Below are 27,289 nucleotides of genomic sequence, written 5' to 3' on the forward strand. Positions count from 1 at the left end.
TTCATAAAACATTTCCAAACAAAAAATATATATAAATTATAAATACGTCCATAATCAAAACCATCAAATGCATTAAATTGATTTTTATTATTATTTCCATTAAATGAAATTCCACTAATTGAAACAAAAAACCCATGAATGTCTCATTTATTAACACTACAGATAACATTGTTTGTTATATGAATCGAATACTGTGTATAAAGCATTGTTGAAACATACAGATGCAGCCACTTAGATTTATTGGGTTGTAACCATTTAATTGTTGCGGCAAAGAACATAAGACAGTATCTTGAAAGATGCCGCCCAACAGCTTTTTATTTTTCAAATAATCTGTTGCAAGACTGCACTACTTTTAAAAGCAGCCAGGTGGCACAGTGATTTAACATGTAATGTGGAAGAATTGTGGCCTTCTGAGCTGAATGTATATAAAAAAGACCACTACTTGTGATTTCACGAGGAATGACAGCAGCTGAAAGCTTGGGAGAAATTAGAATCGTTTATTGTGATGTGGAGATTTGGCGTAACCCGCTTGGCTGAGGGCCAACCTCCCGGCCGTTGGACGGGGAGGATAGGACCCCCATGCGACCAATGGGGTAGCTGCAAAGGTGGAGAGGGGGTGGAGGAGGGATGCAGAAAACGAACGAGGAAGAGGAGAGGGTGACGTTTGATATTTATGGAGACCGGTTGCTTACGTCGGGATTAGTGAGAATTGCAGCAGCTGTGTCGAATGAGCGCGGCTGCCTTCATTCCTCCCGAACTTTCATTAAAAACTCCATTTATTTTCACAAAAATTACTTAAAATATCTGTTACCTAACTGTATTTTCAGAAAAAAAACAGTTGAGCTTTTTATGCACATTAATGCACAGGCAACATTGCAGTTTTACTGTGGCATACAGTACATGGGTTCATATTATAAAAACGTAGTAAATAAATTAAAAACTTAATAAATTTGGGAAAGTAACTATTAGTCTAATAATGACAACTAACGTATTCCACATGTGGATTTGTGACAGATTACTGGGAAAAGGTAGAAATGAATGCTTTGTTTTTTTCCATTGGTTTCTATAGTGGTTTGATCAAAGCTAGCAACAGTATACACATACTATACTAATGGCTTTAAAATCATACAGTATCATACTCTATTTACTGTATGTACAGTATATTTATATAGTATACTGATCATATTGGATTTCATTGACTTGTATGCTACTGTTTCTGGATATTTGAAGAAATGACTTCATATGATTTGCATGTATTGGTGAAATTGTCCCACTTCCTCTCAAAAGACAGTCAGGAGTCTGTCTCAGAAGTTAAAAGAAGTTTTTATTTCATGAGCATCAGTGCGGAAGAGATTAAATTAGAACAGTCCTTAAATATTTTTCTGTTATCTCTCACACTTCCCTGTGCTGATCAGATTGGCAGCATTCCAAGATCACACTCTTCTTCCTCTTCCCTATTTGCCAAAGAGAACTTCTTTTTAACACAATTGGTTACTTGTGGTAGTTTCGTAGCACTTATTCCCATATTACACAGTATAGATTACATAGTAGCCCCTGTGTCCTGCATTCTTTCATTCCAGTTCAGACTAGTTCTATAAAATACTGCAGATTCAGCAGGAAAAGTATCATACTGCATTTCATTGACTTGTTTACAGAGTCCCTCTCAACACATATGGCACGTTGTGAATTGCACTCCCTGTTCACATATTTGATTCATGTGGGCGACATTTTACAACTGCAGTACACGCTGTGATGCAAATATGTTAAAAGAGACCATACCATTCTACAGCACATTGATTACGCCACTTAAATGTCCTGTCCAGCTTCTATGACAGGGTTTGCAATATTCCGTAGCGCTTTCGGGTTCACATGGGTATGCGCCCTCGCCGCTGGTGCCTCAGGTCGGCCCCCCACCGCTGGGGACTCAAACCCAGGCCTCCGGCATCACTCAACAGGGACCCAACCAGCTGAGCTAAAGGGAAATCTTCCCTCAGCCCGGCGGCTGCGGTCCCTGCTATTCACAGGGAAGGGCGGTGACGTCACCGCGCTGGTAAACCAGCTCGCACAACCTGCAATGTCGGCCGTATGCGTTACAATACAGTTTGTGTTGATTCCATAGAAGAGATGGAATATCTCACCAGAAGTTAGAGTGAAACACCACCTGCTGCAGGCTGAGTATGGTATTTTTAAAATGAAAAACATAGTGAGGTTGTGGTGTTTGTGTGAGAGAACAAAAAGATGAAGTAGTTTCAAAAGAGAGAGAAAGTGATTGTAAAGTGAGCTATATGAAAGTCAGCGATCACGTACAAACCAGCCCACAGAGGGTGAGGCCTGGGTGTTTTACAAAGATTTTTTATATAAAGTGGAATTTACATACTGTATGTCAGGTCTTAGGTTAGCTTGGATGAATGTGACTTGTAAACATATCTTAATACATTATTTGTGATTGATTTTCTCTTAATTTGCTTCCCCATTTATTAAAATACTACATCACAGTGATGGGGACACAGAAAATCATCTACCTATAAATGTTACTGGTCTATATTCCCTTGCAATTATAGGTGTGAAATTGTTCACTTTTATTATTTATTCACAAGGTAAGCTTGTGGCAGGACCTGACTTTATATTTATATTTTTAACCATATTTATTTGATTACTCAACCATCCCAGTTTACTTTATATATTCATGTTTATATTAATTCAGATCAAGCTATATGATTTCAGTGGTATTCAAATGTATTAATATAGTTCTTTTGTTGCATTAACTTTTTTTGGGATTTTATTGAAGATGTTACAACTATACCTATAGTTCAGGATACGAGTCAAGTAACAAAACAGGTTAGCTCTAATGAGATCTCTAGACTCTTCACACCTTCTCATTTAATCAAAAACAAACATACTCATACCCACACACAAGCACAGAAGCAGGAGGAGTTACTAAAATCTCTTTAAAAACCAAGGAGAAGCAGAGACAAGATTTACTGTATATTACTCGAATCCTTAAAGTTAGAGCCATTTTAAGTTGGGTTAATATGGTACTTTTAAGGGTACAGAGTGGAATTCTGAGTTTCTTTTTGCAATTTCAAAGCCATTTTTCGATCATTTTATTTCTTGTATAATGGAATTAAAAGAAGTGAGAGGACATCAAATAGTGCAGTACTGTTTTCCATCTGACAATACATCTTGCCCGAAAGAAACCCGATCCACCGTTGTTTATGTAATCTTATATGTTTTCTTTATATCAGTGGTGGTGCTGACAGTGTGTGGAAACCTGATGGTGATCATTTCTATCTCTCACTTCAAGCAGCTGCACACACCAACTAACTTCCTCCTGCTCTCTCTGGCTGTGGCGGACCTACTAGTTGGGCTGATTGTGATGCCATTTGTGATGATTAGATATATAGAAACTTGTTGGTATTTTGGGAGAATGTTTTGTATTATTTTTTACTCAGTTCTTTGCATTCTTACAGTTGTTTCTCTTAGCAATGTTATATTTATAAGTATTGATAGATATTTTGCAGTGTGTGACCCATTACAATATTCTAATAAAATTACAGTTAATTTCACATGTTTTTGTATAATACTCAGTTGGACATTCTCTGTACTTTACGTGGTGGTTGTTGTTAATTTTAACATTAACTTTAAAAGCACAGAAGGCCTCAATGCCTGTCTAGGAGAATGTTTGTTTGAAATTAGTGCACCCTGGGTTATAGTTGACATGTTAGTTTCTTTTATTTTGCCTTGCTCTGTTATGATAGCTCTTTATATAAAAATATTTATTGTTGCTAAGAGGCATGCACGAGTGATCAAAACTGTTACTGAACAACTGAAGTGTAAGAAGAGAAGCAACAGTAAAATTCCCAAAAGATCAGAAAGGAAAGCAGCCAAAACCTTAATAAGTGTAGTGGCTGCATTCCTTTTATGTTGGATGCCTTATTACATTGGCAGTATAGTTGAAGGAAGCCTTAGTGTCTCTTCTTCAGCTCAAGTAATTAATGCTCTAATCTTTCTTGCAAATTTTAACTCTGCAATGAATCCTGTTATTTATGCTTTGTTTTATCCCTGGTTTCAGAAGTCAATTAAAGAAATATTAACATTCAGAATATGTTATCCATCATCCACTTTAATTAATCTGTTTACTGAACATCATTAAAGTTTGCTTACCATTTGAACTTCAACAGCTTTTATGTTTAGGAATTTCTTTTGATCAAGATTCAGTAATGAAAAATGAAGCACAGAAATTATAGGACATGGAAACAGTGTACTGAAAACATCTGCATGTTTTCATTAGTGGAATATTTTTTCCTTCTAATGACATGTTCTTTTTTCACTTTTATTTAATTAAATGTTAACAAAAACATGATTAATTATTTATCATTTCATACATCTTGCCCGAAAGAAACCCGATCCACTGTTGTTTATGTAATCTTATATGTGTTCTTTATATCAGTGGTGATGCTGACAGTGTGTGGAAACCTGATGGTGATTATTTCTATCTCTCACTTCAAGCAGCTGCATACACCAACTAACTTCCTCCTGCTCTCTCTGGCTGTGGCAGACTTTCTAATAGGGCTGATTGTGATGCCTTTGGCAATGATCAGATATATAGAAACCTGTTGGTATTTTGGGAGGATGTTTTGTATTATTTTTTACTCAGTTCTTTGCATTCTTACAGTTGTTTCTCTTAGCAATGTTATCTTTATAAGTATTGATAGATTTTTTGCAGTGTGTGACCCATAACAATATTCTAATAAAATTACAGTTAATTTCACATGTTTTTGTATAATACTCAGTTGGACATTCTCTGTACTTTACGTGGTGGTTGTTGTAAATTTTAACATTAACTTCAAAAGCACAGAAGGCCTCAATGCCTGTCTAGGAGAATGTTTGTTTGAAATGAGTGCACCCTGGGTTATAGTTGACATGTTAGTTTCTTTTATTTTGCCTTGCTCTGTTATGATAACTCTTTATATAAAAATATTTATTGTTGCTAAAAGGCATGCACGAGTGATCAAAACTGTTACTGAACAACTGAAGTGTAAGAAGAGAAGCAACAGTAAAATTTCTAAAAGATCAGAAAGGAAAGCAGCCAAAACCTTAGTAAGTGTAGTGGCTGCATTCCTTTTATGTTGGATGCCTTATTACATTGGCAGTATAGTTGAAGGAAGCATTAGTGTCTCTTCTTCAGCTCAAGTAATTAATGCTCTAATCTTTCTTGTAAATTTTAACTCTGCAATGAATCCTGTTATTTATGCTTTGTTTTATCCCTGGTTTCAGAATATGTTATCCATCATCCACTTTAATTAATCTGTTTACTGAACATCATTAAAGTTTGCTTACCATTTGAACTTCAACAGATTTTATGTTTAGGAATTTCTTTTGATCACTATTCAGTAATGAAATAGTACAGAAATGATAGGACATGAAAACAGTGTACTGATGTTTTCATCAGTGGAATATTTTTTCCTTCTGATGACATGTTCTTTTTCACTTTTATTTAATTAAATGTTAACAAAAACATGATTTTTTCTTTAGGATTAATTTTGATTAATTAAAAACATGATTAATTCTTAATCATTTCATTATAGAAAATATATCAATCAATTGCTCTGCACTGTTAATGCTTGAATGGTGAGTGTTTTTATCTGCAAACATAATTTTACAATTCATTTATACTACAACGTTGCCCAGTTTGTGTAATCTATCATATTACATTTGGTTTATTGAAAAAAAAAACATTTTTATTGTCATACCTGGATGCCCAATGAAGTGGCTTTAATTTGCAATTAATAATAGTAAAAATTGTATATTTCTAAACAATTACTAAATGTGTGGGTTGTTTTTATTGCCTGTTGTCTATTATTCCAAATAATTATAAAATAAAAGTTATTTTCTTTTTCCAAAACTGAGCCAGTTCTGAAATGTTTATTATGATGTTGATGCATTACAATTTTCATCTCATGACATGAATATTATTTCGGATTCAAGTCAGGGCTTTGGCTGGGTTACTAAAGGTAATTTAATCTCTTCTTGTCAAGTTTCTCCAGTATGGGTCTGGTATTGCACTTCAAGTCATTGTCTATAAACAAAAAAATTGACTTTAAGAACCAGTTTTAGATCTCGAATAACTGAAATCATTTTTCCTATAGTTAGCTGAAAATAAAAACAGCAGTATAACGTAATAAATACCTAATGTATACAATGTATACACAGTAGATGGTAGTGGTAGCTAAATATAAGTACACAACAGTATTTAGCCTTTTTCATAAATATTTTATGCATCAAAGTAATGGTAATTTACAGTGAGTTGTGGTTTTAACATCCGTGTTCTAACATTATAAGGTATATACAGTATTCTGTACTTCATAAAAAGTTATAATGTTTTATCCTTTTCTAAGAATACGTTGGAATATATTGGAAAAAAAGTTGTACAGATTGCTTACACTTACAGTATATAGCGCTTTTCTGGACACTCCACTCAAAGCGCTTTACAGGTAATGAGGATCCCCTCCACCACCACCAGTGTGCAGCCCCACCTGGATGATGCGACGGCAGCCGTAGCGCGCCAGAACGCTCACCACACAATTCATAGAGGGGGATTATTAGGAGGCCATGATTGGTAAGGGCCAATGGGAAATTTGGCCAGGACGCCGGGGTTACACCCCTACTCTTTTCGAGAAACACCCAGGGATTTTTAATGACCACAGAGTGAGTCTAACCTAACCCTAACCCAAACCCTAACTCTAACCCAGATCTGCCCCAGGCCTAGACTGCAGCAAAAGACCTCATGAATTCGCTGGCGCAACTGTGAACGCCTGTGTGGTCACCACAGCGACATACAGTTGGACTCTTGTCAACAATCTGAAGAATTTCTATTCATCAGTAGTGCCAGGCTGGGAACGAACAAGTCTTCTTCCTGTTTTAGAGTGAGTTGCCCTGGACCACATAGTCACTTTTCTGTGCACAGACTTTATTTTTCCTAGCCCAGCCAAGATGCTAGCAAGAGGGTGGTCCTTGGAGAGAATGCTGTCTAGCGTGCTGCAGCAGCAGAAATTTCTTCTTCCTTCTTCCACGACTTGGAGCTGCACCAGGATTGGTTTGGCCCCAAGCCAGACCTGAGCCCAATGATGCTGGTTGAACGCCTCTGCAACAGAGCCTGCCAGCTGGTCTTTTGTGTCCGTTCCCTGGGAAATCCAAATCCTAATCTGGATAAGTAACTCAATATTCTACATTGCATCTCGAGAATTCAGTTGTTACCTCAAGACAAGTTGATATCAATTTAATTCATATAAGTAATGTATTTACTTTTGAGTATCTAATGTAGTTGTATTCATGAGACTAAATTAACAAAACGGTATAGTTGAATGGTATACTGAATGCATATTACTTGTTTGTATTTCTTTCTGTTTTGTATCTCGTCATTATTATACATCTTGCATTTTTGTGCCATCTCTATACAGGCTGACTGATAAATTTTTATATGCATAGTTTTATGTATTATTTATGTGATTATGTATCACTTCCGGTTCTAGTCGAGAGGGAACGCTAGCGCATTTGGCTGCCACTCCTCTCACCAGTTTTTCATGTTTTATTTACTTACTTATTTACTTTATCTACTTATATATGTTTTTTTTCCTTTTTCTTCTCGGCAACACTGATTTCTAATTGATCTGTTTTTATCCGCTTCACGTTATCCGCTTCACGTTACAAATTTACAAATGCGACCTCCACTTGCGTTGTGAATTTGCTGAAGACCTTCACCACCTGCTATCGCCTTACTCTGGATTTCCTTCCCGTCTTGTTACACCGTCTTGATTCATCGATCATGTCTCTGAGGTACACTGCACTGCAACTTCTTCAACTAAAACAAAGCTACTTCTTGGTGAAAGACACATTCGATTCTTGCCATATTACTGGGATTTTACGACCGAGTCGCTACATCCATCACAGCAAAGGACGACGTTTCTTTCAGTCGTCTGACAGCGGAGTCTCTATCCCTGCCTTTCGGTGCATGACTGTTAAGTCCATCTTGTATCGGCTCAGACCTCATAAATCTTCTCTTACTACTGCACCTGGAGAGCACTCCGCTTCCCCCTGAATCCCCGAGACTGGCTAGATCAGCGCTACTCAATTCCTGCTCCATAAACATCAAGGCTCTTCTTTTATGTGACACTATCAAAGAAAAAAAGCTGGACCTTCTGTGCTCAACCGAAACCTGGCACAAATAAAATGATGGACTCTTGTTTAACCAATTAGTCCCTCCTGGGTATGGTTTGTTTGACCTTCCGCGTCTTTCAGGCAGAGGTGGGGGCATCATTGTTATTTACAACCTTTTTTACAATCTAAGTCCTATTACTATACCTCCTCCCTCTTCTTTTGAGTGCCTTGTTTTAAATGTTTCTATCCCCCAATCTACTATTATTGCCACAGTTTATAGACCACCCAAACCCAGTGAAGCCTTCTTGGGTGAATCTGCTGATTTTCTCTCATTGTTATGCCTTAAGTTTAAAAGGATCCTTATTCTAGGGGACTTTAATACACACATCGATTCATCGATTCAAGGTCTTCCAGTCTGGCTAAAGACTTCCTTTCTCTACTGGGATGTTTTAATCTTACTCAGTTTGTTTGTACCCCTACACATAACATCTAAGGACACACCTTAGATGTAATTATTGCAAATGGATCTTTTGTCTCCCACTGCTCTCCCCTTGATCTAGGCCTCTCTGACCACTTAGCCATTCTTTTAGCTTAGCTATTCTGGAATTACTCGTTTCTAACACTTCAACCCAACGCTCTGTAAATTTCCAAAACTGGCGATCAATTGATTACCCAAGGTTTGAAAATTCTGTTCTGCCCTCCTTATCTTGTTTCTCTTCCTCTGACCCTCTAGAGCAGTGGTTCTCAAACTGTGGTACACGTACCAGAAGTGGTACGCGCAACGCCACCAGCTGGTATGCCATATGACCCTGGTGTGTGCGTTGAAAAATCAGGACGGGTTTTCATATTTTCTATTTTAAGACATCGAATATGCAGCCTACGTACTACGATACAGCACGCATTAATACTTGAGTGGACAAAGAGCTACAATGTAATTCTATTCCATTCTATAGGAATGTGTGCTACGAATGCAAGTGACCAATTGTATTTAAAAAAGCTACCTCCAGCAAATAGAGGGGTAGGAGAATGTGTGTGATTTTGGAACAATGCCAATGTTGTAAACACAGGAATGCATAGAAATGGGTGCTACAAAAGCTGGTAATCTTGTGAGCACAGGAAAGTGTAATAGGTAACAGAAAAATATTTAAGAACTGTTCTAGGTTAATTTGAGAAAAATACACAGCGTCTCTGGGTGTCGCTCCCATTCGCATGAAGTAAAAACTTTTAACTTCTGAGACAGACTCCTGAAATGGAAATTGCAAGCTTGCAGATTGCTAAAGCAGATAGGCCCCACACTATTTTTGAAGAACCTTATTTACCATTGGCAAAAGAGCTGACACATATTATGTGTGGAGAAAAAGCTGCTAAACAGCTCGACCTGCTGCCCCCTCTGAAAGACACAGTCACTCATAGAATTATTGAAATGGCGGATGATATCAAAATTACGCTGATAGAACGCGTTAAGATGAGCAGATGCTTTTCACTGCAATTAGATGAGTCTGTAGTCGATTTGGCCAATTACCTCGTTTACGTTAGATAAGAGTTTAAGGGCATGTCCCATGAGGACTTTCTGTTCTGTAAGCCGCTACCAACAGGAACTACAGGAGAGCACATATTTCACCTTTTGCCGTCAAGAAAATGCTGACAATTTAATATCTGTAAGACTCTGTTGTGAATTGTATCAAGGCTCAAAAATGACTTCATAACTGCTTTGCTCAACTAAACAGGCTCACCCCTCTCACTGAAATGGTGCTTTTTTATTGTTTATTTGTAATTGTTGTTGTTCCTGCTTTTTTTCTGTAAAGCGCTTTGAGAAGCCACCTTTAAAGGTGCTATATCAAATAAAGTTTATTATTATAATATTTATTATATGTGTATATGAGTGTGTACACACACGTGCACTCATGTTGGTCATTGAGATTTTCTGTGGCTCCTCAGAGAAGGTGACTTGTAGTACTTGGATGCTTTGGTTTTATCAGGGGTGGTACTTGGTCGAAAAAGTTTGAGAACCACTGCTCTAGAGGACAAAATACAGTTACTTGATAGTTCTCTTTTATCTACCCTTGACACCTTTGTTCCTTTAAAAACTCGAACCATCTCCTTCTCTCACCCTGCCCCCTGGTACAACGACCATCTGTGATCTATGAAGGCAGCCTCTCGCAAACTTGAACGTAGCTGGTGTCTTTCTGGCCTAAATGTACATTATCAGGCTTGGAGAGATTACTTGTCTGAATATAAGGTTACTGTAGAGCCTGCTAGATCCACCTTCTTCTCTCACATCATTGAAAATCACCAAAACAATCCCAGACATCTTTTCTCCACCATCAACAGACTGCTCAAGCCAAACTGCCCCACCACATTACCTGCCTCATCGCAACTTTGCAACACATTCTTAGATTTCTTTAGTTCTAAGATCGACAATATCCTGCATCACATTCTCTCCACTACGCATATCATTTCCATACTTCCTACCTCCTCATCCAACTTTTCTGGTTCCCTTCTCTCCAGCTCCTCTCTTTTTGACTCAGCATCTCCCAGTAAACTAGTTACACACATGAAACCCACCACATCTATTTTAGATCCCATTCCCACCACTTTATTTCAGTCCTGCTTCTCTTCTCTCTGTCCCATTGTCCTCAATATTATACATGAATCCATGAGCACTGGCATTGTACCAACGGTCCTCAAAACTGCTGCCATTACCCCCGTGCCAAAAAACCCTAACATGGCTCTCGACGACTTAACAATTTTTGCCCCATCTCCAACTTACCCTTTCTTGCTAAACTTCTAGAAGTGCTTTCACACTCCGGTTACATAACCACCTCATGACAAACAACCTTTTCGAACCCATCCAATCTGGCTTCCGTCAACTTCACAGCACAGAAACTGCCCTGGTCAAAGTCACTAACGATCTTCTAATAGCTTCTGATTCTGGTTCTCTCTCTATACTCATCCTTCTTGATCTCAGTGCTGCTTTCGACACTGTTGACACTTTTCACACTGTGGACCATAACATCTTACTTTCTCGTCTTGAGACTGTGTTTGGAGTTTCTGACACTGCTCTCAAATGGTTGAAATCTTACCTCACTGATCGCTGTCACTTTGTCTCTCTTAATGGGTATATGTCTGCAATTGGTCTTGTTAAGTCTGGTGTTCCTCAGGGCTCGATACTGGGCGCCTTGCTCTCCAGCATTTACATGTTTCCACTTGGTCAGCTTTTAAGAGCACATGGCCTCAGCTTTCATTTCTACACTGACGATACTCAAATATACATCCATACCAAACCTGACACTGATGTGGCTGTCTCTATTCTATCTAATTGCATCTCTGACATAAAAATTTGGATGACTCAAAACTTCGTAAAGCCAGTCCTGTAATCCTATCTTTGGATGGTTCTGTTCTTGAGCTTCAATCTAAAATGAAAACCCTTGGGGTTATATTTGATTCTGGCTTAACATTCGACCCACATGTGCAGTATATTGTCAAAACATCTTTTTTTCACCTCAGAAAAATCTCAAGACTACGCCCTATGCTATCACTAACTGTGTCTGAAAAGCTGATCAACACATTTGTGTTCTCTCGAATTGACTACTGTAATGCTCTACTTGCTGGGTTATCTAAATCTACTTTGAACAAACTGCAGTATTTCCAAAATTAAGCAGCCAGGTCTAGTGCAAATGATCACATTATTCCTATTCTGGAGTCCTTGCACTGGCTTCCAATCAAATTCCATCTAGACTTTAAAATCCTCATGCTCACCCACAAGGCTATGCATGGCTTGGCACCTCAGTACCTGTCTGAAATATTATCGCCCTACTCCCCACCTCGCAACCTTCGCTCTTCTAACTCTGGTCTCCTTACTGTCCCCCAAGCCCATCTACATTGTATGGGTGACAGGGCCTTCTCCTGTTATACCCCAAGCTCTGGAACTCTCTCCCCAAGGATATCAGAGAGTCACCTTCTCTAAACTCCTTTACATCCAGACTCAAAACCCTCTTCTTTAGAAAAGCCTTTACTTAACTGGTTCCATTCTTCACCCCTCTGCTCTTCTTAGTACCACCATCCACGGTCTCCTCTGTGTATTACTTATGTGTTTTATCTTGTGTATTTTTTTAATTTATTGTTGTTGTCAATCTGTAAAGCGATTTAAGAATCCACCTTTAAAGGCCCTATATAAAATAAAGTTTATTTATATTTATTATTCATAATAAATGTATTCTGTGTATCTGAATCCTTGTGTGTGAGTGTTGCTGATTGTTCTAATGACTGATTTTCTAATAGCCATAAAAGAATCACCTTCTGATTTACTGTTACAATTATTAAAATGCTCCAGTAAATTCACAAAACCCCTACGACAGGGAGAACACAAACCTCCACACAGATAACACCCCAGGTCCATAATTGAAACCATAATTGAAATTTTTAACTGCGATAATGACATTCATGTAAATGAGGAGTAAAATATATAATTTAATGATATGTACTGTATATAGATGTCCATGTACAGATCCAGCCATTCAAAATAAACAGGGTATGCTGCTTTAAAATGCAATGGATGTGGCGCATATATACCGCATCCTACCGCATCTTTATTGAAATAGGTAATAGTATCCAGAAGCACCTTGTAAAACCACCAGGTGGAGCTAATTAAGCTTAAGGTCTCATATACACCATTTGAGCTGTGGCCAGAAAATGCCTGGTTTTGTATCCCGGTCGCTGCTGAGGGACAATCTTTTTCCAATTAAGTATTTAAGTTGTATACTCCTTAGACTTTTAATAATTTTAAACTGTGTATTACAGCATGTTACTCATTAAACTTTAAAAAGTCTGTATATTTTATAAAAGCAAGATCAGACGTGTTATGCTCCTCTTCTTTTTATGCTCAGCTACTAAAATTTCCCTTTAGTTGTAAAATTCCATATAAATATTCAATTTTAAGCAGATTAAAACACGCACAGTAAAGGGATTAAATGATTAAATTATTAAATCGTTTCACTAACAACAATGCACCAAGAGCGCCCCTGTTGGTCATTTTGGCCAGCCAATCACGTACTGCATTACAACGCAGTGAATTGTAGATAATTTCGAGCGGTACGGGGTTGTACTGTACATTTTGAATGGCTGCATCTGTAAATAAAATACTGAACTAAGTGTGACATTCGGAAAAAACAATCGAGAATAGTCTGTGATATTTGTATAGATGAAACTTATCTAAAATATTTTTAAAAATTAGAAGCTGTAGAACAGTCTTAAGAGCTATTTTGTCAGAAACCTGCTGATCTGCTTAACATCTGTGGAAAATATGATTTTTTTTTCTGTACGGAATGTGTGTTGTGTTTACAAAATTAAAGTGTTTAAAATGTTTAATTAAAATTAAAAAGTTAGAAAAACTTACAGCTTACACAAAGACTCTTAGCTGATCACGTGGATGAAAAATCACCTGTTTTTGTGCATAGTGTTTTTAGCTATCTAAACCAATTTTTATGGATTTTAAAGTCATGCAATGTCTAATTTAGACAGACACACGTTATTGTTTCTTATTTTTTATTTTCTTTAAAATTTAAATAATCAGTTGCCCATCATGCCATACAATATTATGTTACATTTTTATGTTCTTGAGAGACTTCTGAACGTTTCAACTGATGCATAAAAATGTAACCTAATGAGCTCGCTTACACATGGGAACCGCTTTATTCATACTAAGGTTTCTAAAAATGCAACCAAGTACTAGATATTGTTTAAATAAAAGCTGTAAACATTTTCATTAATTGCAATATTTAAAATGTCTGTGATTTGAAGGCTCTGTGTCATTTGTTGGCAGAGTTATTGACTTCTGAAGCGTCCTGTCTCAAAAATAGGAGATTAAGAAAGCGAAGGTCATCAGTGACAACAGTGACAAATGACCCTGAAAAAACTACAGTTTGAAATTGTTATTATTAATATTTTAATATTGTTAATAGTTATTAGATACTTATTATATTTATTATAGTTCGGTTTCAGTGCCATTTTTAATATTACTTTGTTATTCTCGATTTTAATTGTAATATATTGTAATGAAACAGCCAACATACATGTTGTACAAGCCGGGTGCAGTGCGAGGATGTCACCACTCTACCCCGCGCATAACAGGGGGATGAGAAGGTATTCTTTAGCTCAGCCAGCAACACCCCTGTTGAGCGATGCTGGAGACCCAGGTTCGAGCCTATGCAGTGACGGCACAAGCCCAAGAACTCGCGCTCGCTACAATATACTATTTTGTTTTCAGACTTGTTGTAAAGGCTTGTCTTGAATTGCTCCTTTGGGATGCAGTATTTTTTAATTGGATTGAACCAATTGAACTGTTATTTACTCCCATTGTTGGGAGTATTCATATTTTCAATTTATTTACTGAACACATCGCGATATCTAAACACAAAATGTCAATATAATGTACATACTATAATATTTGCTACTTTCTTTAAAAAAATAAACTTTTATTGTTGCAAGAAAAAACACATGCTTTGAGTGGGAATCAAACACTGGCCGCTGAGTTCAAAGGTATGCGCCTAATCCACTCTCCCAAGCAATCACTTTAAGGGGGTGGTGGAACATAATCATGAATGAATGAGTGAAAGAAGTCGATGCAGATGTTTACTTTATATATGCGATTCCATATTATATTCCCTATTAAACGGATTCTAAACAATATAGGTTTTTTTTTACTGCGATAACGAGCGCATGTATTCATAGGAAAGGTTAAAACATTACAGCTTTTTATGAAGTATATGAACTTAATATTGTCAGAACGAGCATATCAAAACTTTTCCAAAATAACCACAGTAAGTGTTTATAAAGACAGTGGGACTCTGTTGTGTATTTTTTATTTAAACTACCACAACCAGCCAAATACAGTTTGTATAATATATTTATATTCCTAAATCAATATAATTTATGATGTTCAGAGACATTATGCTCCTGTTAGTTTTATGCTCAGCTACCCCTCACACTGAGGGAACTTGTGATGGGCTGCATTCTTTTATAATCCTTGATGTGTGAAGAAGCAAAACCACAGGATCTTTCTGCTGCAAGGTCAGCTACAGATGCAGCCATCAAAGTGCGCGGTACAGACACGTACCAGAGGTAATTGGCTATGGTGTCGCACATTGTGACGCACGATGACGCAAAATACTGCTGTACGTGATTGGTTGACCGACAGGGGCACTCGTGGTCCGTTGGTCTGTCGTAGAAAGATTTACAGTAAATGTCTTTACTGTGCCCGTTTTAGTACTGAATATTTATATGGAATTTTACCACTGAAGGGAAATCTTAGTAGCTGAGCATAAAAAGAAAAGGAGCATACTGTAACGTGTGTGAAGGCCATAAATGATATTAATTTTGGAACATAAACATACAGTATAAGGCTGGTCTCGGTACTTTAAAGAAAAAATACACACCAGTATTCCATTTCTCCCTAAACATTTTAAGCATCGAAGTCTTTAACTAACGTGATACCGGAGTCAACAAGCATACTTTTAGAATTTGATTAAAAGAGAATATTATATGGAATCGTGTATCCAAAGAAATTAATAATGATATAATTATATTAATGTACCGCAACACAAGAATAGTACACGCTGTACATTGTCTGTTGATAATGTTTCTGTAGTGCTTTTTCAGGACTCTGCATGTGACCTTGCCAGTGGCGCTGTGGGTTAGGTTCCTGACTCCCATGTCACATGATCTGTGATTGAATCCCGCTGGAGCCCCGACTTTTTTTTTAACAAACATTTCTTTGAAAAAATGAAATGTTTCCCTTGGTCAGAGATTAAATAAAACCTCGCACCAAACAAATTTATATTTCTAAATATCACAACATGATCGAATTTAAGTCATTTTAATAACAATGAATAGTCACCTATGCGTTATAATATAAACATTTATATTGATTTAAATCACGTTTTGATTTAAACCGTAAATGCGTGTTTAAATATATGTGTTTTTTGATTCACAATCAGACAAATGCAACATAAATTTATATCTTTGTCTTCTAAGTATCTTAATAAACCTTCAGCATAACTTTATCCCCATTTAGATTTATTCTTCTTGGGATCTTGGGATCAAACGTGGAAAGATTAGATTGTAATCGTTTTTATTTTTTAAATACATTTTATAAAAGTGTAATCTATGCTAAAAAGTTGTACACCACCTGCTATAAAGATACATATTGTAATACTTTCGGGTTCGGATAGGACAGACACAAGAACTCAGACTTGCGGAGTTAAAGCAAGTTAAAGCCTTGATTTTATATATCACCTTTAAAAGTGGCATCTCATAGCAAAGTAAATACCCAACACTGATTGTACCCATCTGTCATGCTAATAAAGCACCTTGAATTGAATTGAATTGAGGGAGAGAGGGGGGGAGGGCGAGCGAGAGAGCACAGCCAGGATAGACAGGCAAATAAGACACACTCCACAGACATTCACAACAGCGACATATCATAAAACGTTTGCACATATAGTTAAGTTATTACTTGGTTTTCAAAGTGCAATGAAATACAATATTGTTGTTGTTGCTGTTATTGTTGTTTTTATCCTGTAAAGCGTTTTGAGAAGCAACCTTTAAAGGCGATATATAAAAGCGCTGATTCTTATGGAATGTGTTTTTCTTTCTTCTTTTTTTCAGCATGGAATAAACCTATTACTTGATTCTTATGGATGCCCGGTTCCACCGGGCATCCATAAGAATCAAGTAATAGGTTTATTCCATGCTGAAAAAAAGAAGAAAGAAAAACACATTCCATAAGAATCACGGTTCCACCGGGGATTCAAATTTTTTTTTATTTTTTTTAATCGCGTATCTAAGGAAATAGCAGTATAACCTTGTTCATGCACAAACAGTGGCATGTTACATTATTAATTTGGGTGTCTCCTCTTGCCAGAAAGCTCTAAATTGCATTTTGAGTGCGGTTTTTGACTTTTTTTAAATTGCAACCCATAAATAAAGCTAATACTGTTTAGACTTTGAATTATTTTAAACTGTATTACAGCAGCACAATGCACAATGCAATGTAAATTGCAAAAATGCACTTGGAATCTGTCCAAGCCCTACTTTGTCAGGCATTTTCTTTTACTGCAACAGACATAAAAACTCCCTTGCTTTTAACAGAGTGTTTCATAATTTCTAACTACAAAAATTATTTAAACTGTATACTTTAGATCTTTTTTTCTGAACCGGGGAAAATCTGATTAACTTGCTTTAACTCCGCAGTTCTTGTGTTCGTCCTATCCAAACCCGAAAGTATTACAATATGTATCTGTATAGCAGGTGGTGAACAGCTTTTTAGTATAGATTACACTTATCTAAAACGTATTTGAAAAATAAAAACGATTACAATCTAATGTTTCCATGTTTGATCCCAAGATCCCAAGAAAAATAAATCTAAATGGGGAGAAAGCTATGCCGAAAGTTTATTAAGATACTTAGAAGACTACACAGCCCAATTTATGTTGCATTTGTCTGATTGTGAGGCAAAACAGCCCTACACAGACCTGTCGCAGTACACGAATATAATCATATCATTATTAATTGCTTTAGATACACGATTCCATATTATATTAGCAGAAAAGCTTAAAACTACCACTTTTTTACACGCTATTTCACATGTTAGTTAAATACTTCGATGCTTAAAATGTTTAGGGAGAAATGGAATACCGGTGTGTATTTTTTCTTTAAAGTACCGATTCCTGGAATCTGACTGGCTGACACCCTTCTGAAGTGGTTCCATAATATCTGGTATACAGAAAAGAAAGCGTTGATAAAAAAGCCTGGATTCTCATGTATCTGATACAAGTATCTTTTAATACAGTCTTTGCTGTGCTCTTGAGGATCCTTATGATATTTTGAGCTCTAGTTGAATGATAAGTGTCGCAGTTTAAATAATTTTCATAGTTAGAAATTATGAAACGCCCTGTTAAAAGCAAGGGAGTTTTTATGTCCATTGAAGTAAAAGAAAATACCTGACAAAGTAGGGCTTGGACAGATTCCAAGTGCTTGTACAAATGTGCTGAAGAAATGATACTTTGAGTATACAGCTTGTCCAAAGTCATTCATTGTTAATACTATTAGTAATATCTTCGGTAAAGGCTTTGATGCATAAATATTTCTGATAAAGGTAGGTTGTGTACTTTTGTCCAACTGAGCAATCTTGCTTTCATAAAATATACCAACATTTTAATGACTGATGATTAACATGCTGTAATACACAGTTTAAATTTAAAAGCTCAAATGCTGTACATGAGAGGTTAAGCTTTATTGGCTCCTCCTGGTAGTTTTACAAGGTGATGCCGGAAAATTACACGATTATCCCCGTGATACTGTATACCCACCTGGGTATACCACGAAATACCCCATCCATTTTGAATGGCTGCATCTGTACATGGCTTTGGAGAAGTTTGCAACCATGTTTATTTTCTTTATGATGCCACTTTGAAAAAAAATAACTTATTGTAAATAAATCAAATGCTAGGTCAGCTAGAGAGTTGAAAATAAAAAAAATATATATTCTTTGTTGTTTAATATCTGACACCTCCCCAATATGCTCACAAATGCTGCATTGGCTTAGTAACCCATAAAACCCACATAGCATCTTCCTGGCAGCGTCTACTCCACAAGTTTAAACTTCTGTTGAGGTCCTTAGATACTACAATATCTTCACTAAAGCTTATAAAGTAGACTTTTTAATAAGACAGATTTCGACTTTTATTGTAAATTACTACATTACTAGATACGAACAACTGGATTTATTTATCTTCTCTATCATATTTTTATCTTTATATTTGTTCCTCACCTATCTTTTGTTTCCAGATATTTCCAGTTTTCTTATCATCATCATCATCATAATTAGATTATTTTTTAGCATTATTATATTTTTCTCAAGTACCTTCTGGTTAGATCTCTATTTCTAATGCATTAGGCTGTGTTCACTGGATTGCTAGATTTTTTACATATTTTTCAATTATTTAGCATTTATTACATTTTAATCATTTGAATGGACAATGCTTAATGTGTACATGTCACTTTCTGTGATGAAAAAAAGATAAGATACATTAGCATACCGTTAGCACTGTACATGTTCTCAAATTAAACATACTGATTAAAGAAGCTAACTTTCATATAATATAAGGCTGTTACACCAGTTTCACAGCCTTATGAAACCAAGGGTAAACCACAGAATACATATTCGAATTGGAAGAAAATTACTGATACAAATGAAAGAAATGCATGAGTTACACATTTTCTGGAAATAAATTAATCAAAGAAGAAGCTGACTTGCATATCCTAAGTGTTACAATCAGTTTAACCGACTTCTGAAACCAGGGGTAAAACAAAGCGTAAATAATGGGATTGAGAGAGGAATTAAAAAATATCAACCAAACCAGAAAATTAATAACTACAGTAGAAGAAGATAGATTAACATTTGGATAAATGAGAGTGAATGTATAATACGGTGACAAACACAGTTGAAACACAACAACTACAATCCCTAATGTTTTTGCAGCTTTTGTTCCAGATTTCTTAGATAGTTTTGTAGACGTTTTACTTTCATTCATGGAAATTGTCTGGTCAGTAACAGCACTGATTACTTTAGCATGTCTCCTAGCTACAGCAAAGATTTTTAAATTAAGTGTTATCATTATAGAGGAAGGTACAAAAAATACAATTAGTAGATCCACTGCTGCTGATGTTTCGTCAATTGAAACTGAACACTCTCCAAAGCATGTAAACAGGTTCTGTGAATTTGAAAAATTCCCATTGAAATACACGAGAGCCAAAATGTATATTAGTGATAAAAACCAGTTAAGTGATATCATTGACCATGCTATATTAACCGTTATTTTGTTGGAATACTGTAAAGCGTCACACACAGCAAAATAGCGATCAATAGCTATACACACAACATTATAAATTGAAACCAAAGTTAGGACAGCACAAAATAAGTTATAAAGTAAACATAATGTTTCCCCAAAATACCAACAGGTTTCTATTAATACAGCTAAGCGGAAAGGCATTACAGTTAGTCCTACTAGAAAGTCTGCCACAGCCAGAGAGAGCAGGAGGAAGTTAGTTGGCGTGTGGAGCTGCTTGAAGTGAGAGATAGAGATGATCACCACCAGGTTTCCACACACTGTCAGCACCACCACTGCTACTGCAGAAATATACATCACTACATACACAGCTGTAGAACGGACTTCCTTAATACAGGATGAGTTGTAAGACTCGAAACAAAAATGTGCTGCTTGAAGTTCTGTCACTTCCATTGATGTTAAAGTCCGTTAAATAATTTTGTTAAATATTCACATTTCAAATGCAAAAGAAATATCAAAAAACCAAAATGTATGCAGCACACATGAATTAAACTAACAAAGAAAACACAAAACAAGCATAGCTTTACTGACTTCAGTATCTGAAAATTTCCTGGTGGTGGAATGACATTTATATCATCAGCAGATTTAATGGTCACACCTGCTGTTAATTAGTCTTAATGATAGCTACAGAATTGTTGTTGTTAAGTAGTCTAGGGAACAGCTTTCACCTGTTGACTGAACTCAGTGGGGGAAAAGTTGATTAAAATAGAGCAAAGTAAATAACATATTTATAAGAAATAACATGACTGAGAAATGACATGATTAAAAGAAAATAAGTGATCAAAAGCTGGTGAAAATCAGTAGTCATTACAGTCAAGTATCAATGCATCAAAACATATCCCGACATATTATAGTGTGATATAATCATCATGTAGTGTGATTCATGTAGTCCGGATAAAATTGTTACAAAACAGTTTGGGTAAGAAAAAAAAAACTGCTTAAATAAAGTGTGTAAATATCAATTATGCAAAACAGGATACAAAAATTAGAACAGGATAACAGAACTAAACAGAAACCATAATATAATATGTAGATGCAATCATCTAGAATGTGTGCCAAAACTTGTATTGGCAGTAAGCACACTGCAGTATTCTGCACCCTGTTTATACAAAGCGAATTTAGCACTTTGATGCTGAAAGTAATTTCACAAGAGTCACTTATGTTTTGCTAGACATTATTGAAACAGTAGCTTTGTTAAATCTATTTTATTTTAAGTCTACAATACACAGATGTAGCCATTCAGAATGTGAAAAAAGCCATTCAGAAACAAAAGTGCGCTACTAGCAATAACAATATGGCTGCTGAAACCTTCTCTGCAGTCGGGACACAGTGGAGTGGCTCACCCCATAGTGTCTGGCAATGCTGGCACATGACATGCCTGCCTGCAGCATGCCAATGGCCCTCTCCTTTGGTTCTGGTGACATTCGAGGCATTATGGGATGCACAGAAAACTGACTAAGGGTGGCCTTTCTCTTGGAGTGACCTAGGCTTTGAATTAAGACCTTTTTAAAGGTGACCTTATCAGGCTTTGTTCCACCTGGACCGTGTTGGGTAAAACTGCACCTAACAAGCTTTCGTGTGATTGGCAAGTTGCAATGCCTCACTGCACAAGCTGTATTCCTAGTCAGGGGGCTTAAAACATTGTAACGCTTACAGCCAACAGGCACTGTGTAGGAGCCGGCGTACAGAGCAGGTGATGTCACCGCCCTTCCCTGTGATAGCAGGACTACAGCTACTGGGCTGTAGGGAGATCTCTCTTTGGCTCACCGGGCTGGGTCCCTGCTGAGTGACACGGGAGTCCCGGATTCAAGCCCCCGACGGTGGGGGGCCGACCTAATGTGGCAAGGGCGCCCGCCTGAGCCCCCGTAGCGTTACAACATATTGACAACTTTTAGTTAAAGTACATAAGCTATAACTGTAGTATTCTCATTCCAGAAAATGTTGTGTTTCTTTTTTCCAACACTATATAAATCCACTGTTCAGATGTCGCAAGTTAAAATAATTTTAAAAGGCCATTTTCTTGTAAATGCCTTTTACTAGCATCTAGAAGAATACCTAGTGCAGATCTGTCTTTTGGTTCATTGTGATCAATAGGAAAATATTCAAAATATATAATTCAGAATTCAATATGTATAACTTGAGTTTACTATTGTAGTAAGGTCTCAGTGTATGAATTGCCAATTGTGCTGTATCTGTGGGCAGGAATAGATTAAATGTGTGAGAGTCTCTACCTGCTCTCATAACTTAACCATTTGAAGGAATTCTTTTTTATTTTACTTGTATTTTGGGGCTAAAAAACTAAATTAATCATTTTTATTCCAACAAAAATGTCTCCATGTACAATATTTAAATTTGTGAAACTTTGTTGAAATTTGCACATATCCATCCAATTATCACATTTTCATTTTCTTTCTTTTATTTGATATTATATTTCAATTATTTCAATTTGATATTATTTTCACCTGATAACTTTGTTGTTAAGGTAAGTCCTACCTGTGTCCCTGACTCATTCGTGTCTCTATCCCTGGCATCCAATTCGGCCCCGGGTTCATTCCTTTCATTCTGCCTTGGATACCAAGAGGCTACATGTTTACAGGTTTATATGCCTCAGCATTACACACTCGCTCCATTTGCCCAGGAGACTCTTATCAAATTCAATGGTTATAGAAGGCCAAGATGTTGCCGTTTACTTCCGTCCCTCATTCTATTCACAGTAAGAGTCTCCAATTTCCATTGCTGTTTTTCGGGGTACAATTGAAAACTCGGGCCCTTATCCATTCAGATAACACCGCCATTTTTAGCCAATTTAATAATACCAGTGACTTCCTTTCCCATTTACAAAGTTCTCGCAAATCTGGAGCTATTGCGAACGTTTCTTCCAACTCAAGACTGCCTCCTTGCTGCTCATGCCTATTTATTTTAATAAGCAAATTGCCTAGGTCTTTGGAAGCCTTCCTTCTTTACATACAGTAACCCTAAACAAACATTCCCCCAGTTGCTATCCAACTTCTGCGATGACTCACACTTCAAAACACAAATTCTTCTCACTTCCTCCATGCTTCATAGTTCTGCATTGGTGGTGTGGAGTCCCGCTTGATTCTTTTGGGGGTCCTGGTCTCCTTGTCCTAATGCTGGGAGGTCAGCCCTCAGCCAAATGGGCTAAGCTACAGTTTAGCTCCATGATGCTTTCATCTTGGGTGTTGTCATTCCTAGTGAAATGGAGTTTATAACAAAAGTTCGGGAGGGATGACAACAACCAAGTTGCCCATTTGCAATCGCTCCTGACAATCCATTCCTATTCCAAATGCTATAAATACCTACGATATCCCTATCTCTCTCTCTTGCATGTCTTTTGCATCCACCCCATCTCCACTTCTACAGCTACCCCTTGGTCACCCTGCATGGGGGTCCTGGTCTCCTTGTCCTATGGCCGGGAGATCAGTCCTCAGCCAAGTGGGTTAAGCTTGGGTGTTGTCATTCATTGTGAACTAAAGTTGTTTGTGGTAGTAAATGCATATTTACTTGTCTTTGAGAGCTGAGATATCATTAACATATGAGACTGATATAACCTACCAGGTAGACAATAACACATTAAAGTTTATATATTTTGACTTTGATGACATTTGTATCTTTCCTGAATCAATGACCAATCATTTGCATTACTTGAATTACAAATAGATCAACAAATATATTACTCTTGTTTGTTTGCTATGCATTTTTTTATTTTATTTTTGTTTTGGGGCAATTATTTTTTATTTACCTACTTTGATCATATTTTCTAGTATTCTTATTATTATCCTTATTATTATTTATTGTAATATGTATTGTATGATTTGTTATTGTATTGTTATTGTTATTGTATAATATTATTTTTGTATGAATTTAATTTGTTTAGTACTGTATATGGTCATGTTTATTGGGTTTGTAGACTGTTTTACATTTTTTCAATTATTTTGTCTTTTTTTTACATTTTTAGATTTTGTTTGCACAGACAATATATTGTATTTGTACTTGCAAGAATAGCGATTACAAAAATTAAAATTATACTTGCTTTATTTTGTCCAACTGAGCAATTTTGCTTTTATAAAATATACCAACTTTTTCATGTTTAATGTGTACGATGCTGTAATACAGTTTAAAATAATAAAAAGTCTAAACAGTATCAACTTGAATTCTTATCTCTATTAATATAACTATCAAGTGGTATTAAATAAATACAGCTTTTTTGTATAGATTACACTTCAAAAAATAAAAATCGAATCTTTCCACGTTTGATCCCAAGAGGAAGAACAATACGCTCCTGCTTTGTTTAGCAATGGTATGAAAAATAAATCTAAATGGTGAGAAAGCTATGCTGAAAGTTTATTAAGATACTTAGAAGACAAAGATAACAATTTACGTTGCATTTTCAGATTGTGAATCAATAAAAACATTTAATTTAACATGCATTTGCGATTTAAATCAAAATGGGGGTAACGGGGACTTATTATTTCTCTCTTCTCTCTCTTATTATCAAAACTAGTTCAATTGCGGTTCTTTTGGTTTCACGGAGGGCTTCTCAGATAGTTGGGCATTCAGGTAGATTGCCAGGTGAAAGGATTAGTAATAATATTTTGTTAAAGCAAGTCAGTTTTTTGCGACACATAAGAGACATATTGTGGCATTATTAAATAGGACGGACACAGTGACTCAGACACAGCACATGTATATTTTATTCATTGGGAAATTGCTGACTGAATCGATGAGTAATAATACACTCAACCAACAACACTTGTGTATGACTTGCAACATTAGATAACCAGTAGAATTACAGTTATATTCACCACTGTATTAATAGTAACAATAGATACGAATTTCACATTTGAAAGATTTAAAAAAATAGTTTATTAGCCTTGCTGTATTTTACATCTGCATGTGAGATCACAGGGTGCCCAGCAGGTGCTTTGTTTCTGTGGGACAGTGATTAGCTGCCGCCCCCCTTCAGCCAGTCAGTTGTGACAGAAATACTTTGTTCACATTTGCAGACCCAAGTGGAAAGATCATACGAAAAGCACGTGACTAGGGAAAAACAAGGAGAAAAAAAATAAAAACGGCAAACGAATCGATGTTCTTCAAAACATTATTAACCGACAAAAACAAAACTCAGGTCAAGTTTGCCAAACTTAAATTTAGCAAAATTGTAAGTTTTATTTTAACTGCATCCATTTCTGTGAACATCAACTCAACAGAGTTGGAATGTGCCTTTTTATGGGTAGTTTTATTTTTAATCAAGGTACTGTATGCTAAAGTTCCTTTCCTTTCTCTACCATCTGGTTCTCTATCTTCACCTGTAAAACACCCTTCTTAACATTTTACTTATTTCACAGTAACTTTATTCTTCCTTGTTATCAATTTTATTGAAGTTGAGCTTCATTACTACACTTTACAGTCTGCACACAATTCCCAGTACAATAGGAGTAATTAGACAAAAAAGCAGTGATCATCAACACCTGAAAGCTGGAGGCGGGATCACTAAACCCTCTTTTATCATAAAAACAGGAAAGCACAAGATAAAAGAAAAGTCTGGAAACTGGTTCATTTCAATCTAGCATGATATATTTCAAACTTTTTACATGTTTTAATAAGTGTCTTCCTTGTTAATATACTGTATATACAACCCAGCTCTTTACTTTACTTTGATGGATTACAAACTAGTGAAATTAGATGAGATGCAACATCTTACATCATTAAATTATTGTTATCCACTGTATAATTCATCCTGTTCTAAGGAAGTCCGATCTCCAGCTATGTATGTGGTGATGTATATTTCTGCAGTGGCAGTGGTGACACTGACAGTGTGTGGAAACCTGATGGTGATCATCTCTATCTCTCACTTCAAGCAGCTCCACACACCAACTAACCTCCTCCTGCTCTCCCTGACTGTGGCAGACTTTCTGGTTGGAGTCATGGTGATGCCTTTCTCTTTAATTGAACTAATAGAAACATGCTGGTATTTTGGGGAAACTTTCTGTAAACTTTATAACATTTTTGTGTTTGTGCTAACTTCAGTTTCAATCAGTAATTTAGTATTTGTAGCAATAGATCGATATTTTGCAGTATGTGATCCATTGCTTTATTCCACCAAAATAACTATTAAAATAACATGCTTATTCATACTGTTGAGCTGGTTAGTGTCACTGCTGTACAATATAGCACTTATTTATTTTAATGGAAATATGAGCAAATCTGCAAAATTGAGTGCTTGCCTTGGAGACTGCTTACTTTCAATTAGTGAACATTGGGGCACAGCTGACTTACTGATTACTTTTGTTTCGCCTTGTTCTATAATGTTAACACTTTACTTAAAAATCTTTATAGTTGCTAGAAAACACGCACAAGCCATCAAATGTGCTGCAGATCAAATACATTCAACCACTGGGGTCCAAAGAACAATCCCCAAGAAATCTGAAAGAAAAGCTGCAAAAACATTAGGGATCGTAGTTGGATTTTTTCTGCTCTGCTGGGTCCCCTATTACATCTGTACACTTGTAGAAGCAAACATGAATTTGTCATCCTCTTCTGTGCTAATGAATTTCCTCTCTTGGCTAGTGTATTTTAATTCTTTTGTTAACCCTGTTATTTACAGTTTACTTTACCCCTGGTTTCAAAAGTCTATGAAACTCATTGTAACTTTTGAGATATGTAGTCCGGCATCCTCTTTGATGAACCTTTTCCCTGAAAATCATTAAAATATTTGGTCATTTTTCTCTAGTTGCAATCTATACTATTAAATTAAAATATTCTTTTTTTTTCCGTTTCCGTTTTTTGTGACTCACATATTTCAGAAAACAATACTGTAAAGAAAGTTGTAAATTTGTCATTTAGAAAGTGGAATGCAAGTAGAATGAAAAAATGTATTACAAGACATGAAACTATACTGTATATCTAATCTCTATGACTCTATGACTGTTGATTACAAAACTTTAAAATCTACTATAAATCTTCTATACAAAAAGGAAATATGGAATTTTAAAATATGAAGTACTTTACAAAATATGAAGTACTTTAAAAAATATGAAGTTTGACATTCACATCGAATTTAATTGTTCGATGTGAAAGGTCACATCTAAGTTAAGATTTGTGTAAAAAACGTCCCAGCCATGTTAATGAAGCTGTTATCAGGGCTTATTTCAAGAAACCTCTTCAAGAGTTCCTAGAATGAATCACACCTGTAATACCACATTCAT

The 27,289-nt window shown here is 36.2% G+C and overlaps 3 protein-coding genes across 3 annotated transcripts; 2 read left to right on the forward strand and 1 right to left on the reverse strand.

Moving 5' to 3' along the window:
* The first annotated feature begins 3,269 nt into the window (after window positions 1-3,269).
* On the forward strand, window positions 3,270-4,153 carry LOC138225474 (trace amine-associated receptor 13c-like). The gene has a single exon (XM_069185711.1). It carries the CDS (start codon window positions 3,275-3,277, stop codon window positions 4,151-4,153), a length of 879 nt encoding a protein of 292 aa, XP_069041812.1. The 5' UTR covers window positions 3,270-3,274.
* Window positions 4,154-19,424: 15,271 nt separating this feature from the next.
* On the reverse strand, window positions 19,425-20,456 carry LOC107078170 (trace amine-associated receptor 13c-like). The gene has a single exon (XM_015353904.2). The coding sequence runs from the start codon at window positions 20,454-20,456 to the stop codon at window positions 19,425-19,427; it is 1,032 nt and encodes a 343-aa protein (XP_015209390.2).
* A 5,393-nt stretch (window positions 20,457-25,849) lies between these two features.
* Window positions 25,850-26,791, forward strand: LOC138225478 (trace amine-associated receptor 13c-like). The gene has a single exon (XM_069185718.1). It carries the CDS (start codon window positions 25,850-25,852, stop codon window positions 26,789-26,791), a length of 942 nt encoding a protein of 313 aa, XP_069041819.1.
* Window positions 26,792-27,289: the final 498 nt, after the last annotated feature.

This window comes from Lepisosteus oculatus, chromosome 2, assembly GCF_040954835.1.
Source record: "Lepisosteus oculatus isolate fLepOcu1 chromosome 2, fLepOcu1.hap2, whole genome shotgun sequence".
Classification (NCBI taxonomy): Eukaryota; Metazoa; Chordata; class Actinopteri; order Semionotiformes; family Lepisosteidae; genus Lepisosteus; species Lepisosteus oculatus.